We start from the raw sequence: 16918 nt of genomic DNA, 5'->3' as shown, positions 1-16918 counted from the left end.
CGCTGTAGTCTAATTCAGCGATTGGATGCAAAATATTATGAAAACAACCAACCATTTGTACATATGTTGATTTTAATAAATTATACGATGAGGTTTTATACATTTGTGAGTGTTAACAGGACTCAAAAAGAGCTAAAAGCGGTAAAATTGTGAACTTTATCATCGTGTTCTCAATGGGAGAAGACCCGGATGTAGTCTTTGTATTACGTACACTGCCTAACTCCTTCCTTTCCGACGCTCGTCTTGCACAGTGAGTATCTCTCTGAGAAAACTCTCTCAACAATCCGGCGTCATCCGCCTTTTTTATATAGAAGATGGTCTAAAATCACGCCAATATGTGCATAGATAACCTTAAACTACCGAAACAATCATATTTTGACTGGCTGCGAGTTTTAAATGGTGTATTTTTTGCCGATAAAGTGAACCCTGTCTGTGGAAGCTGTAAGCTACGTGCTAACGGCGTTTAGCAACATTGAGTTTACTGACATAAAACGGTGTGAATAGGAGTGAAAAGTGGGTTGTTTTTACAAGTTAAACTAACTCCGTACGTTCGCATTTGATAAGGACAAGCTTGTGTGGGTTTGTTTTAGCGGAAGAACTATAGCTAACCTTTAAGGAGTAGTTCACCAAAATGTTGAAATTCGCTCACAAGCCTAAACTTTGTCAAACAGTCAGGGCATGTTTTGAGGCGGAGGGTTACTTTTGATGTCTGTCAAAGGTAATACTTTTGTAGGTAATGTGCACGGCAAAAGTCGCACATCTCTGTTGGTTTATGAACTGGATTTATGAAATGCCTGTTTTAATTCGTTAGTTCCATGCACTAAAAACGGAATATAGACTTGCAAGCTGACTTTACACAGCTGCTGTGCTTTAAACCCTTAACATAGTAACTGAATAGTAATTTTTACGCTGTTTGTGTTATATGCAGTGTGTTGTGCGTTATGGAGAATGGATATTCAATTTAATCAAGTCACTATAGTGCAGCTCTATTGTTTGGAAACTGTGGTGTTGATGAACCATGCAACATTGTTTATACATTTATCATCTATTCTTAATCCTTTATGAACTGTTTAGTCAGTATCCAGATCGGCTTGTCAGGAGACTCTAAAGAACCAAAGCATAAAGTAAATAAGCTGGTGATGTACAAACCTGAGAATAAATGAAATGTTGTCTTTGCAGATGGCACCACTTAAGAAAGGAGGAGAGAAAAAGAAGGGGCGCTCCGCCATCAACGAGGTGGTGACCAGGGAGTACACCATCAACGTCCACAAACGCATCCATGGCATGTGAGTGTTTTCAGCTTGTCCTTGTGTTCAGGTTGACTGTAAGTTAGTACTGTCCAATAGGAGAACCGCAAAGGGGCTTTCTCATTGGAATTTGGGTTTATCTGGGTGAATCTGTGAATTGTCTGTTTGAGCACCTGCCTTTTCTATGATTTAAAATAATTTAATGCCACCTGAATTAGATCGTAGAATCACAGATATCAATTTCAGCTGATGGTAAATCTTTGAAATGGTGTTCTGACTCCAGATCCCCGGCATTTCTAGCTCCACTAATGTTTGTTTGTTTGGGAACCTGGCAGGATTTGAAGCCGCTTTCAGTTCTGGTTCTTTGAAACAGTTCGGGTCACTTTTTAGCAATTTTCAACCAAATTAATTCTGCATCTTAAACTGGTTCTGTTCAAGATTAGAACCATGGTGCCTCCAGATCCTATTTATATTGGTGGGAATGTGCTGAAGGTGTGCGAACAGGAACCGAACCAGCCCCACGTTGGTGGAAAAGGGCTATTGGTGATGACCAAATGTGCAGAAACCCCATTAGTGAACTATGTTTGTTTTGTAAATAGCTTTGTCCTCTAAAAGAGTCTATTATTGATCTTTCACTCTTCCCTCTGCTGCAGCTCTTTCAAGAAAAGGGCACCTCGCGCTATCAAGGAAATCCGCAAGTTTGCCATGAAGGAGATGGGCACCCCAGACGTCCGCATCGACACACGCCTGAACAAAGCCGTGTGGGCCAAAGGAGTCAGGTAATAGTCTGTTGGGTTCTGCTTAAAGGGGATGAGTGGGTGAGGACTAAGTGATCAGTGCTTGGAGACATTTGTAACCCTGATTCATGTTTGTGTTTTTCAGGAACGTCCCTTACCGCATGCGTGTGCGTCTCTCCAGGAAACGTAATGAAGATGAAGATTCCCCAAACAAACTGTACACCCTCGTCACATACGTTCCTGTCACCACATACAAAGGTGAGGTTCTTGCTTTTTTTTTTTTTGACACTGGAGGCTAATTTTCTCCAAGTCTGAGTTTAATAGACGGTAATGAAACAGGGTTAAACTAACGCTGACATTCATATCAAGTCTAAAACGCAATGAATCAGAGATTTAAACAAGCAGTGAAGATGTGTAGAGTCCTAAGGGAGCACAGATGTCTGGGTGGTTGGGATGGCCATCTTTCTCCTCTCATGACTTTACATGAACCATGATCTTATTTGGTGCCTTATCTGCATTTCACCAGAATGTATTGAGTTTGTTCCAGCTGCTTTGAGTCAGGGATGATTTTATTTATGAATGCTAAAAACTAGCACTGGCCCAGCAGATTGTGGAGACCCATTCATCAACAATGTTTAGAAATAAATAAATAGGTGGGGCTTTATTCTGATCGTCGTCTTGCTTTTGTTTGTGATCTTCAAAGTGAAGATACCAGGGAGGTATTCCACAAAGCAGGATTGTCCTATAGGTATTGGACAGGCTTGAATTTGGGGTTAAGTTGACTGACATACTGAGAGATCTTTTTTTTTTTTTTGTGGAATAGCCCCCAAGATCTGAGCTTTGAAGGTTTGGGAAAACTAAACCCTGAGGTGGTTCTGTATATGGGATTTAGTTTGGGATAATCTGATGACACGTTCAGGACTGGTTTACACGAGACTGATGCACATGCAGTTTATTCTAGTTATATCTAGTCTAGTTATTATAGTTTCTGAAACCTTTGCTCATTATTTTCAATGCAGAAGTTGAATTAGCCTGTTTGTTTAATCCTGTGTTCTCTCCCTCTCTCTCTCTAGGTCTTCAGACTGTCAATGTGGATGAAAACTAATGTTCTGTTCATGGATGTTGGAATAAATTTATAAAAGGATTCAGTGTGTGTTGGGTTTTATTTTTGCCTGCATAGAAACTAAGACGAAACGTCACTCTGGCATTTAAACTTTATACAGAGTATTGCAACAATATCACCTCATTTTAACCCTGAAAAGTAGCAGAGCTCCAGCAGCCACTGATTTAAATTTGTATTTTTTTCCCCGATTTATTGCTGTTCATTTCTGGTGTGACTTCTTTATCTGCTGCAAGGGAGTGATGTTGAGACAAAAATGGGACCACATTCCTCCTGAAAACTTCTTTTGTGGGTTTTACAAATGAAAGTACTTCTTTTCAGTGATTTTATTTAAGGCAAAATATAAAATGAAGAAAACATTAAAAAAAACCTTACATTTCTTTAGATCATTAAAAGCAGGTCAGTTGGTCTTGAAAGGAACATAGTGAAACTTTTTTTTAAAGCTACATCCTCTGCTCACAATTAAAATGACCTCGTTACTGCATTTGCTGCCCATTTTCAGTTCCACTGTCCATTGAACTTCAATTGCGCTGGACCAGCAGCACTGCTTTGTTTCTTCTACTCGTACTAGTATAGAACACACCACAATCACGTCAGTGTCACTGCAGTGCTGAGACTGGTCCCCCACCCACATCATACCTGCTGTGTGTGGGTCATTAGCCATGGGGAAAGAGGGCTATGAACTTATGCAGTGTCAGTCTGCATCGATGTGGTCAGTGGAGCTGATAATGTGGACAATGAGTGTAGAAACAAGGTTGTTTTAATGTTTTGGCTGAAGAGGACAATCAAGACAAGTATGTGAAAGGCACAGTAGAAATGATGTCAAAGTACAGATTTGTATTAGTAAGAGACCATTTTCCGATGATCACAGGTGGGTAACGGAGCCATATTTATCATCGCTATAGTAAATTAAGCCAAAACTACGTCTGTATCAACGTTTCTGAGCATTTTCTTGATTCTAACCAGGTTTTACTACAGAAGGAAATGCTGATTAAAATCACTTTGTATTTATTTATATTAATATTTGTTACTTAGTTTTTCAACTTATCGACCCTCAAAGATTCATTACTGTGGTAGAAATTGTGTTTTGTGAAAATATCAAGGTGTTATTTTTTCCCCACAATTGCCCACCTCTAATCATTACTGATACACACTAAGCCCAAAGGTTGTGGAGTTTAGCTAATAATTTTAGCTGCACCCATTTGGAGCTCTGGAGCAGTTGCACATGAGTCAAAGTCTGTAAGAGTACAAGACCCTCAGCTCTTGAGTTCTCCGGTTCTTCTGTTATGAGCTGCAGTGGTGTTTGTGATGCAGACCTCATCACCAGCACCTGACCTTCATGGATGTTTATGCGGCTGAATGCTATTAAATCCTCACAGCAAAATGTGCCAGCTTATATCGTAAAGCCTTTGCAGATGAGTAAACGCTGGGACAAACTCCACAAGAACATCCTTGGTGCACAGACTTTGGGCCGTAGTGTATCAGGGCATCACCAAAGTGAAGTTAATGGAAGGTAATAAATACTTCAGTGAACAGAGAAGGTCACTTCATTGTCGGCAGAGTGGTCTGACGAAGGAGTTCACAGTAAATTAATCGGATATGTCTTCAGCGGTACACTGCGTGTGTACAACACGGTGACTGCCAATGGTTAAGGCACTGTATTAATCAGCCGTGAATTCACAGCATTTCACCTTCCTTCAAACATGCAAATGTCTGGCAGCCATTTTATAAAAACTGACTGTCACTGGGGGCAGTGTTCATGCATCTCAGTTAATCCTGGGGTGTTCAAGCTGTGCTGCTTCTTCATGTCAAACAAGCTTTTTATTTACTGTTTTTTTAATGACAAACCTAAACTTTGTGGCATATCGCTGCTGTCCAAACAAAAGTCATCTCCATGTTGGTGTAGGCGATGTTAGAAAGTGCCAGCAGCACTTATTAGCATTAGCATTAGCATGTTCATGACTGGACTGACGTTTATTACGAAGTTTCTGTTTGTCCTCCTCCTGTAAAAATGGTCTGCTTCAGAGATACGAGGTTTTGTCCTGACAGTAGCGATTTCAAACAAAGGTAAACAAACTCCACTCTGGTTTAACAGATTAAAGTAAACCCTGTGTGGGATTTTCAGATACACTGCTGGGATTGGGAATGAAACGCATCTCTCTTTGGATTCTGTTTTTCAAAGGAAGGCCAGCTCCCCTTGGTGGTCCCAGTGGGCTCCTCTGCTTCTAGGATACAAAGGATTGTCTGAGAAACATACAGAAACCTTGTCATTTGGATCTTGTCTCATCTGGGTCTCCTTTGGCTTTCGTCAGTATCTCCCATAGGTCTGAACCTTGTCTCCTCTAAATGGTATGTTTATCGTCAGAGTCTCGTCCAGGTCTCATCTGGTCTTGTGTTGAATCATGAGCAGTTTGTCTCGCATTTGATACTGTCTCTCTTTTGCGGAGCTGATTTTGGCGCTCAGGTCCACGGGTCCCTCCAGGAAAGTAATGAGAGCTTGCTCTGTGAGTAACGAGGCCAGGATCTGCTCAAAACTCACCGTCCAATCACTTTCAGCCTCAGAGGAGCTGGGAGCCGCCTGATTGGAGGGTTCGTCAACCTCTGGCTCTGCCCCAGAGGGCCGTCCCTTGTGTCTGGCCTCTCCGATCTGCAGGACCAGGCTCGTCACCATGGCTATGGCCTGGAAGAGTTCGTTCTCTGCAGGGTCTTCGTGGAACATGCTGCACAGCGTCTTACAGAACTGGACGAATTCCCGCTGTCGGAGGGAAGACAGTGAACTGTTAATGATCCTGAGCACGGCACCCGCTCCCCGGGTGCTGCAGATGGCTGCCCCTAGTGCACTAGTGTGTGTGTTCACTGCCACAGATGGGTTAAATGCGAAAGACACATTTGGTTGTACGTTGTACAATGACAAATAACTGCATTACAACTGAATCATTTCATTTTCATTTCATTTAAATCCAGCGAAGCACAAAGTGACCAACCGAGTCTCACCTGCTTCATGTGAGGAAGGGTTTTCTCTTGGCCTTTTTCTTTCTCTTTGGCCAAGTCCTTCAGCATCTGCTTCAGCTGCTCCTCATAACTCTTCCTCTCCCCTGAACAACAAACAAAGCTCTCAGTACCCACTACAGCCCGGTTTTTGTTCAGTGATTTTGGGATGTCAATAAAACCCACACATTAGTGGTGCTTTTCCACCACATGGTACATACTCTACTGGACTCTCTCGCTGAATTCTTTTGTCGATCACCGATCAAAGTAGCGTTTGAACCTCTTCTAAAGACCGATGTGTAATTTTATGAGCTACCATTCTGAGTCGGATAAAAACAAATGTGATCTCTGCTGCAGCTGGAGATTTTACAGATGGAGAGTTAGTGCTGGTCGTCTGCACTGGTGTAGAGTCACGACTCTCTCTGGACAGTCAGCGCTTTAACTAATAAACTAGGGTTTAATGTGTAGTGGAGGGAAATTCAAATTTTTTTTTAAGTGTGGTTTAAAAGTGATGGTCTTTGTTACCGTTTGGCAGGTCCACGTAGAGGGGTCTGGTGGTGGACAGGATGGGGTTCTTCAGAGACGACTGATCTTCGTTCTCAGTCAGAGCTAAAAACAACAAAATATAACTATTCTCACTGGCCACTTTAGCAGAAATACCCCCTCCTTTCTACTGACACTCACTGGCCACTTTATCAGAAACACCTCCTTCTACTGACACTCACTGGCCACTTTATCAGAAACACCCCCCTTTTACTGACACTCACTGGCCACTTTATCAGAAACACCCCTCTTCTACTGACACTCACTGGCCACTTTATCAGAAACACCCCCCTTCTACTGACACTCACTGGCCACTTTAACAGAAACAACCCCTTTATACTGACACTCACTGGCCACTTTATCAGAAACACCCCCCTTCTACTGACACTCACTGGCCACTTTATCAGAAACATCCCCTTCTACTGACACTCACTGGCCACTTTATCAGAAACACCCCCCTTCTACTGACACTCACTGGCCACTTTATCAGAAACACCCCCTTTTACTGACACTCACTGGCCACTTTATCAGAAACACCCCCTTCTACTGACACTCACTGGCCACTTTATCAGAAACACCCCCTTCTACTGACACTCACTGGCCACTTTATCAGAAACACCCCCCTTCTACTGACACTCACTGGCCACTTTATCAGAAACACCCCCTTCTACTGACACTCACTGGCCACTTTATCAGAAACACCCCCTTCTACTTATCCTCACTGGCCACTTTATCAGAAACACCCCCTTCTACTGACACTCACTGGCCACTTTATCAGAAACACCCCCCTTCTACTGACACTCACTGGCCACTTTATCAGAAACACCTCCCTTCTACTGACACTCACTGGCCACTTTATCAGAAAAACGCCCGGTCCACTTTAACAATTTTATTCATCACAGCAGCAATACTGACAAAACTCTCTCTCTCTCTTTCTCTGTGTGTGTGTGTGTCCTCACCTGGAGGAATGTGTAGACGATAGAGGAGCCGGACTTTCTCGTTAAAGTCTTCACAGTACAGAGTGTCTACAGAGAGGGGGATAAAATCATAACCACAGCATCAACACCAAGAACTGCAACGATTTATAAAGTGCTCATAAAATCATGATGATGTTCTAGTGAATATAAATGTCCCAAATATCTCACATTTCAACAGAATCTTCAGGCAGAAAACCATATCTTTACACTCTAAGGATCACTCATCATCTCCAGTTCCACCTCGTTTACTGACACCCCCCAATCACACACAACTCTACCAACACTGGGAGGGTCCACCTCTTTTTACACTGCCAGCAATAAATGAGTAAAAGACTGGTAAATATTCAGAAGAAAATCAGACAGATAATGATAGCTCATAAAAGTATGTTTTGGTTGTAGCTGTTTATAACTATAAGCTATAGCCCAAAATACATATTACAGCACTACAGTCCAGGCATGAGTTAAATTAGCAAAGGCATTTGTTATGTTATGTTATGCTTTTTTATGCTTGCTAGTAAAAGGAGGAATACATAACAAGCTCAAAAACCTCCATCCTTTTTTTTCAAGAAAGTGCACATGAACAATTTAAATTACTGCAATTAATGAAATGTATTTTGTGTTAATATGTTCTTTATATTTTTATCTACGACAGAATAAAGCCCACTTTAGCGTAACACTAGATAAGATTTCACATTTTTTGCTCTTGGTCTTCACCTTCAGCTGCAGAGTGTAATGTACTTTAAATCAAAGGAGGTGGTCTCCTACCTTCCCCCAAAACCGAGCTGAAGGGTCCAGCTGTGCCCCTTTAAACTGTGTTTGTGCACCAGCACAGCAAGTAGTCTAGAAACAGCCTGCCACGACAGAGGCACAATATAACAACACCTCTCTCTCCCCGCACACTCCATCTCATGTGCGGCAGGTCTTTCAGCATTGCTGCCCCGACACTTACCCTCTGCCATCCGCTTTTCCTCCTCTTTCCATCTTTACTCATAACACATTCTCTGAAGGTTTTATTTATTTATTTATTTTAATCGCTCATTTGTAAAGCATCCTTGGGTACGTGAAAAGTGCTATATAAGTGTAAATTATTATTATTATTTTTATTTATTCACACCATGTTTCCTGTACAGCAACCTTTATTTTAAAGCAGTATGTAGATTGTAGTATGTGAGTACTGACCGAGCCAGTGGGCAAACTGTGTGAAGCTGATGCGGTTCTGGTGGTCCTGGTCCAAGAGTCTGAAGGCCCTCTGGGCCATGGTGTCAGTGTGAGAGCCGCAGGACCATGCGGTCAGCAGCATGTAGAGACTCTTAAACTGAGCACAGTCCACGTGATAACTCTCAGTGTAACCCCTCCTCGCTGGCTCCGGCTTTGGGGGCGCAGGACGCACTCCATCCCCCCAGTACAGACTGATAAAGTGCTCCGTCTGAAACACACACACGATGCATGATAAATGGATAGATCTGGTAAAAGTTACTCTTACATGACCTGAAATAAAATGACGACAACAGTGAAGGTGATGAAGACAATGAAGATTATATACATTCAGACACACCTTAAAGAGGTCATAGAGACCGGACAGATCCTCCTGAGAAAGAGACACGTCAGGAGAGACCAGCCTTAACTACAGACACAAGAGAGAGGCATTAATCACAGAGATCCACAAGAGGGCGGCACACACACTATACACACACACTATACACACAAACACAATATACACACACAATATACACACACACACTATACACACACACACTATACACACACACACACACACACACACACAATACACACACACACAATACACAATATACACACACACACACAATATACACACACACAATACACACACACACACAATACACACACACACACAATATACACACACACACACACAATATACACACACACAATATACACACACACACACACACACACAATACACACACACACACACACACACACACACAACATACACACACTAGTTGGGGAAATGCACGTATAGATCAGATGGAACTGGTGGCACTGAGCATGAATTAACGGTGCCAGCGGGGCTAGATACAACCTTAGTCACCAAGGAGGCCAGTGTGGATTTATAGTTGTTGATACTTAAGTGTAAGAGTGTAAAGCTAGCTTGGAGGAGAGTGGGTCTGGGATGCCAGACTTCACTGCTGAGCCTTCTGGAGGTGTTGTGGGCTTAATTCAGTGAAGGGAGGTGCCTACCTGATGACCCTGTGAAGAGCTAACAATGCAGTGGGTGGTTTGGGTACTCAAGTGATGGGCTCAATGATCAACCATAGATGTTAAGTGTAGCTAGTGGCTGATCAGATGATAAACGGCCACAGCAATCTTATAAGTGTGTGTGTATGTATGTATATATATGTGTATGTGTATCTCACAGTGTTCTCTTTGGTTGTGTCTTCATGGTTTTGTAGAACTTGGATTCTGTGTCTGCACCTCATCGTCTCCAGCTGCCTCACAGTCAGGTCCCCGAATTTCTAAAAACACACACACACACAGGTGCAGTTTCAGACTACTGTCTCATCATATATGTTTATATAAAATAAAACAAATGCACACATTCTCACCTCATACGCATCGTTGATCAGGGCAGTGATGTGAGTGTGTCCCGCAGGCCCCGCCTCCTCAGCACACATACATGGCTCCATGTCATCTCGAACCTGCTCCAGGAAACTACACACACACACACACATATTCAACATCACAGCAGAGCTATGTTGAATAGAGCTGAAAAACATAGTGCAAGTCAATGACTCAAACAAGTGCTTTTTCTTCTGTTTTCTGAACAATGCAATCGTAAAACCACTCTAACATTTACTTATTACTTAATTAAACTATTCTGTATAATGCTTCATTGACCACTTTAACTCTCAAGAGATCATCATCATTATTATATTTATTTCTAACCACAGATCAGGTTAATTTGGACAAAACTATTCACCTCCTCGTGTGCCTCTGAACATCCATTCTCTACCTAGTATTGCTTTAAAGAAGGTAAAAGTTTGTGGAATCTTACTGATGTAAAAAACATGGGTGCCGTATTCAGACGAGACTAAAATCACTGATATTCTCTGCTAATATTTATATTACCGCACCCACTGATGTGAAACTAATCCTGTACAAGCGAGAACCTGGTGAGGGTCATCAGCGCTTGTCCGTCGTCTGAGCTGGAACACAGTTCTGTGGCATTAGCTTCCAGCACCGCGAGGCCCAGCTGGAACACGGCCTTGATTCCGTGGTAGAAAAAACAGTCGAGAACGCTGAGAGCGCAGCGGAACGGGAGAACGCTCAGGAACAGCGTGAGAAACCACGTCAGGGACACGGATGCCAGAGGTGAAAGATCCGGAATATTTTCAGCCAGAGACGGCAAACGCTCCTGAATTAACTCTTCAAATACCGACTGGTCCACTTGAGCACCTGAGAGAAAGAGAGAGAGAGAAACACACACAGATAGAGACAAAGAGAAGAGGAGATGGGGGGGGAAGGATTCATTTAAAGACCCCTTGTATACAGTCTACACATATATACTACAGTAACGTACAAACACACACACGCAGGCACAGAAAGGTGTGGTGGTTCTGAACATTGACCAAAAGAAGTCTGAGCGGAAGAGTATATCAGGAACTGAGATGAGGCGACAAAACAAAAACACAGACTATTTACACCACTTCCACAAATAAACAGCAGCCAGAACACACACACACCCTGATAAAGTGGCCAGTGAGTGGGAGTAGAAGGGGACTGTTTCTGATAAAGTGGCCAGTGAGTAAATACTGACCAATGACTCTGTGGTTGAAGTAATCCGGCAGCATCCTTTCGCACACAGTGACCAGAAGCCAGAACGCTTCTTCTTCTCTGGTGTAGAGCAACAGCACAGACGCCAGGATGTTCATGGACTGGAAGCGGAACACACACACACACACCTGATTGGCTGAGAGCATTAACCAGGTCAAACTCTTCTACTGAACTCCACCTACTCAAATTTAAATGAAACACAAAGTAAGATTTGGTGTTATTGCTCTTGGGCTCCCCCTACAGTTGCAGAGTATAATTCACATTTTCAGCACTGTCTGTGTCAGGATGTGGTCTTCTACCCTCCTCCAAAAGTTACATAGTGCAGTTTCTGCAGTGCTAAGCCTGAAGCAGCAATGAAAGAGACTCTATTCTTCCTGTTACAGCTCAGTGGAGCATCACAACGTTTTTAAAGCTGTAATTTTAAGGTAAATATGACCTAGTATTGCTTTTTGACAGGAAATGAACACACAGCTCTTGGCTTTCATTTTCTTTTTTTGGCTAAAATGTGTCTTGAATCGTGGTTTCAGTTTCAGCCATGAGCGTTCTTTCTGATGCACGACCAGCTCAGTGTGCGTGCGTTTGTGCATGTGTGTATATGTTTGCAATCGAGTGCAGAAGAACTGTTACATACACACAGGGGTACACATTACAGACTGTAGTCCATCTGCTGGAGTTTTTAAACCCTGTGTCCACTCTGTGAGAGTCCTCCCTCATTGGTCCACCTTGTAGATGTAAAGTCAGAGACAGTAACTCATCTGTCACTGCACAGTGTGTGTCTGTCGTCCTCTAGTCCTTCATCAGTGGACACAGGATGCTGTGGTCTGAATGTTTTTGGTTGGTGGACTATTCTCAGTCCAGCAGTGACACTGAGGCGTTTAAAAACTCCTGTCTACTCGTACCAGCACAACACACACACTAACACAACACCACCATGTCAGCGTTACTGCAGCGCTGAGAATGACCCACCTTCCACATCATTATGTGCTCTGTGGGGACTACAGTGTGTAACTGAACTACAAAACCCCTTCTATAGTCACTGTGCATACCTGGCAGTATCCGATGTTGGGGTTGCGGTGGGCATATGCGGTGAGGACTCTCCTCAGGGCTGAGATACCCGTCTGGTTCTGGAAAGCTGCGTGTTCTGGAAGAGATCGGTGCAGATCCCTCTCAATCTCCTCCGTGGCTACACTGGTCTCACCCATGCTCCGACATACCAGATCAGTGTAGTAATCTGGGTGGGCCGCTAGAGACGAACACGCATCTGGAAAACAACCATACACAGAAGTGATGTAATGTGGTCTGAAGCAGTTCAGGAAAAAAACGGAGCATCATATCAGAGGTTTAATGAAGTAGGAAGAGTCCAGCCAATCAGATTCAAGCCTGGTGTTGCATGAGAGGAAATAACAGCCTGGGGATGTCATATTTACATTTATAGCATTCAAATATAGCATTACACACACACACACACACACACACAATTGTTTATCTGAGAATTGTTAGGACATTACATAGACATCCATTCATTTTGTGGAGATTTATCATTAGATATTCCATAAGTATATTTAGCTTAAACCTAATTCCATAACTCTTAACTCAACCTTATAACCCTCTGTCTAACCATAACCTCTTACTGCTACACATAATCCTAACCCCTAAACCCTAAACATAATCCCTAATCCCTTAACCTAATGCCAGCCATTAAACCTAACCCCTAACTATAACCTCTAAAACTTAACCATAACCCTAATATTAACCCAACTTTAATTCATTACATTTAAGGAAAGGTGGCCCCTATAAGAAAGACAAGTCCCCACAATGTGATATATACCTGGTGGACAGACACACACATACATATATACACACACCCCTTAGTCTCTCACCTGAAAAGGTAAGCCACATTTCTCCACGCAGAGACTCTGGGATCCCCATTGCGACAAGTTTGCGAATTTTATCTGTCTTGAACATGTGAACACCGCGGCCAAACTCTTCAAAATGATCCTCCCACAACCTCACCTTCAGTTGCTCTGAGGACTAACACACACACACACACACACACACACACACACAGTGAGAACAAACACAAACAAAACATAGTACATGTCCATATTGATGATCCCTGACCAATAGCAGGACTCTGTACTCACAGCTTTGATGGCGGTGGTCTGTGATTGGTCGGATTGAAAGGTGGTGATGAGAGATTCAGTGAGAACAGTGTTCCTGACTGCTTCATCAGATACTCCCTCGTTCTCCTCTGGACTTGTCGTGTCGTAATAGAATGTGTAATAAGGAGTCGGGGAGATCTGGAGAATAGACACAGACACACACACAAACATTGCTGGAAATTTTATATTTAATATATATTTTATAATAAATATATATTTAAATATTTGAAAAGTGAAACCAAATGGATTCATTATGAGCTCAAGACCCCACGCCCCTCGTTACCAGTGACTTTTTGCGCTGGTTTTGGCCCCTGAACATGGCTTGTCTCCAGTGAAGGGCCCTCAGCCGTTCAGTCAGGTTCTCCACCAGCTCGTCCCTCTGCTGAAGCTCGATCAGCTGAAATGCCTTCTTCGACTTCACGCTGATGATCACTGGGTTTGGGAGAGCACTCGTACTCTCTGCCTTCTCAATCGACTGCACCTGTACACAACCATTAAAGAAATAATCTTTAAAGCCTAAACAGTTATTAAAGTTACAGTCAGAGTCTAAACACAGTAATTAAAAGTTACAGTCAGAGTCTAAACACGGTTACTAAAGTTAGAGTCAGAGTCTAAACACGGTTATTAAAGGTACAGTCAGAGTCTAAACACAGTAATTAAAGGTACAGTCAGAGTCTAAACACAGTTATTAAAGTTACAGTCAGAGTCTAAACACAGTAATTAAAGGTACAGTCAGAGTCTAAACACAGTTATTAAAGTTACAGTCAGAGTCTAAACACAGTTATTAAAGTTACAGTCAGAGTCTAAACACAGTAATTAAAGGTACAGTCAGAGTCTAAACACAGTTATTAAAGTTACAGTCAGAGTCTAAACACAGTAATTAAAGGTACAGTCAGAGTCTAAACACAGTTATTAAAGTTACAGTCAGAGTCTAAACACAGTTATTAAAGGTACAGTTAGAGTCTAAACACAGTAATTAAAAGTTACAGTCAGAGTCTAAACACGGTTATTAAAGGTACAGTCAGAGTCTAAACACAGTTATTAAAGTTACAGTCAGAGTCTAAACACAGTAATTAAAGGTACAGTCAGAGTCTAAACACAGTTATTAAAGGTACAGTCAGAGTCTAAACACAGTAATTAAAGGTACAGTCAGAGTCTAAACACAGTTATTAAAGTTACAGTCAGAGTCTAAACACAGTTATTAAAGGTACAGTTAGAGTCTAAACACAGTAATTAAAAGTTACAGTCAGAGTCTAAACACGGTTATTAAAGGTACAGTCAGAGTCTAAACACAGTTATTAAAGTTACAGTCAGAGTCTAAACACAGTAATTAAAGGTACAGTCAGAGTCTAAACACGGTTATTAAAGTTACAGTCTAAGTATAAACACGGTTATTAAAGGTACAGTCAGAGTCTAAACACGGTTATTAAAGGTACAGTCAGAGTCTAAACACAGTTATTAAAGGTACAGTCAGAGTCTAAACACGGTTATTAAAGTTACAGTCAGAGTCTAAACACGGTTATTAAAGTTACAGTCAGAGTCTAAACACAGTTATTAAAGGTACAGTCAGAGTCTAAACACAGTTATTAAAGTTACAGTCAGAGTCTAAACACAGTTATTAAAGGTACAGTCAGAGTCTAAACACAGTTATTAAAGTTACAGTCAGACTCTAAACACAGTTATTAAAGGTACAGTCAGAGTCTAAACACAGTTATTAAAGGTATAGTTAGAGTCTAAACACAGTAATTAAAAGTTACAGTCAGAGTCTAAACACGGTTATTAAAGTTACAGTCTGAGTCTAAACACAGTTACTAAAGTTACAGTCCGAGTCTAAACACAGTTATTAAAGGTACAGTCAGAGTCTAAACACAGTTATTAAAGTTACAGTCAGAGTCTAAACACAGTAATTAAAGGTACAGTCAGAGTCTAAACACAGTTATTAAAGGTACAGTCAGAGTCTAAACACAGTAATTAAAGGTACAGTCAGAGTCTAAACACAGTTATTAAAGGTACAGTCAGAGTCTAAACACAGTTATTAAAGTTACAGTCAGAGTCTAAACACAGTAATTAAAGGTACAGTCAGAGTCTAAACACAGTTATTAAAGTTACAGTCAGAGTCTAAACACAGTTATTAAAGGTACAGTTAGAGTCTAAACACAGTAATTAAAAGTTACAGTCAGAGTCTAAACACGGTTATTAAAGGTACAGTCAGAGTCTAAACACAGTTATTAAAGTTACAGTCAGAGTCTAAACACAGTAATTAAAAGTTACAGTCAGAGTCTAAACACGGTTATTAAAGTTACAGTCTGAGTCTAAACACGGTTACTAAAGTTACAGTCAGAGTCTAAACACAGTTATTAAAGGTACAGTCAGAGTCTAAACACAGTTATTAAAGTTACAGTCAGAGTCTAAACACAGTAATTAAAGGTACAGTCAGAGTCTAAACACGGTTATTAAAGTTACAGTCTAAGTATAAACACGGTTATTAAAGGTACAGTCAGAGTCTAAACACGGTTATTAAAGGTACAGTCAGAGTCTAAACACAGTTATTAAAGGTACAGTCAGAGTCTAAACACGGTTATTAAAGTTACAGTCAGAGTCTAAACACGGTTATTAAAGTTACAGTCTGAGTCTAAACACGGTTACTAAAGTTACAGTCAGAGTCTAAACACAGTTATTAAAGGTACAGTCAGAGTCTAAACACAGTTATTAAAGTTACAGTCAGAGTCTAAACACAGTTATTAAAGGTACAGTCAGAGTCTAAACACAGTTATTAAAGTTACAGTCAGACTCTAAACACAGTTATTAAAGGTACAGTCAGAGTCTAAACACAGTAATTAAAGGTACAGTCAGAGTCTAAACACGGTTATTAAAGTTACAGTCTAAGTATAAACACGGTTATTAAAGGTACAGTCAGAGTCTAAACACGGTTATTAAAGGTACAGTCAGAGTCTAAACACAGTTATTAAAGGTACAGTCAGAGTCTAAACACGGTTATTAAAGTTACAGTCAGAGTCTAAACACGGTTATTAAAGTTACAGTCTGAGTCTAAACACGGTTACTAAAGTTACAGTCAGAGTCTAAACACAGTTATTAAAGGTACAGTCAGAGTCTAAACACAGTTATTAAAGTTACAGTCAGAGTCTAAACACAGTTATTAAAGGTACAGTCAGAGTCTAAACACAGTTATTAAAGGTATAGTTAGAGTCTAAACACAGTAATTAAAAGTTACAGTCAGAGTCTAAACATGGTTATTAAAGTTACAGTCTGAGTCTAAACACAGTTACTAAAGTTACAGTCCGAGTCTAAACACAGTTATTAAAGGTAC

The 16918-nt window shown here is 41.2% G+C and overlaps 2 protein-coding genes across 3 annotated transcripts in view; one reads left to right on the top strand and one right to left on the bottom strand.

Moving 5' to 3' along the window:
* Positions 1 to 201: 201 nt before the first annotated feature.
* On the top strand, positions 202 to 3145 carry rpl31 (ribosomal protein L31). 2 transcript variants are annotated; one of them, XM_066686595.1, is made up of 5 exons: positions 202 to 250; positions 1180 to 1286; positions 1901 to 2026; positions 2130 to 2242; positions 3058 to 3145. In XM_066686595.1, the coding sequence occupies exons 2-5, from the start codon at positions 1180 to 1182 to the stop codon at positions 3087 to 3089; spliced, it is 378 nt and encodes a 125-aa protein (XP_066542692.1). In that variant the 5' UTR covers positions 202 to 250; the 3' UTR covers positions 3090 to 3145. The 2 variants fall into 2 exon arrangements, with proteins under 2 accessions (XP_066542692.1, XP_066542691.1); XM_066686594.1 differs by lacking the exon at positions 202 to 250 and having other exon boundaries at positions 1161 to 1286.
* A 77-nt stretch (positions 3146 to 3222) lies between these two features.
* LOC136710776 (TBC1 domain family member 8) overlaps positions 3223 to 16918 on the bottom strand; it is a 28276-nt gene continuing 14580 nt past the window's right edge. Inside the window, exons 7-20 of the mRNA XM_066686589.1 lie at positions 13874 to 14071; positions 13573 to 13728; positions 13309 to 13459; positions 12475 to 12689; positions 11412 to 11529; positions 10765 to 11050; positions 10201 to 10306; positions 10012 to 10110; positions 9168 to 9236; positions 8792 to 9038; positions 7595 to 7660; positions 6618 to 6701; positions 6099 to 6199; positions 3223 to 5859 (exon numbers count right to left, since the gene is read on the bottom strand). Of these exons, the coding sequence (XP_066542686.1) occupies positions 5485 to 5859; positions 6099 to 6199; positions 6618 to 6701; positions 7595 to 7660; positions 8792 to 9038; positions 9168 to 9236; positions 10012 to 10110; positions 10201 to 10306; positions 10765 to 11050; positions 11412 to 11529; positions 12475 to 12689; positions 13309 to 13459; positions 13573 to 13728; positions 13874 to 14071 (2271 nt within the window). The 3' untranslated portion in view covers positions 3223 to 5484. The remainder of the gene's footprint in view (positions 5860 to 6098; positions 6200 to 6617; positions 6702 to 7594; positions 7661 to 8791; positions 9039 to 9167; positions 9237 to 10011; positions 10111 to 10200; positions 10307 to 10764; positions 11051 to 11411; positions 11530 to 12474; positions 12690 to 13308; positions 13460 to 13572; positions 13729 to 13873; positions 14072 to 16918) is intronic.

The sequence above is a fragment of the Hoplias malabaricus genome, chromosome 12 (genome assembly GCF_029633855.1).
Source record: "Hoplias malabaricus isolate fHopMal1 chromosome 12, fHopMal1.hap1, whole genome shotgun sequence".
Classification (NCBI taxonomy): domain Eukaryota; kingdom Metazoa; phylum Chordata; class Actinopteri; order Characiformes; family Erythrinidae; genus Hoplias; species Hoplias malabaricus.
The sequence above is the reverse complement of the archived record's forward strand: the minus strand, read 5'-3'. Positions and strand labels throughout refer to the sequence as shown.

What these genes read in the sequence shown, in the direction of transcription:
- rpl31 (XM_066686594.1), top strand. Translation starts at nt 1,165, where the DNA reads ATGTTGTCTTTGCAGATGGCACCACTTAAGAAAGGAGGAGAGAAAAAG. An exon ending in GTGTGGGCCAAAGGAGTCAG is followed by an intron (nt 2,027 to 2,129) that starts GTAATAGTCTGT and finishes TGTGTTTTTCAG; the next exon opens with GAACGTCCCTTACCGCATGC. An exon ending in TCCTGTCACCACATACAAAG is followed by an intron (nt 2,243 to 3,057) that starts GTGAGGTTCTTG and finishes CTCTCTCTCTAG; the next exon opens with GTCTTCAGACTGTCAATGTG.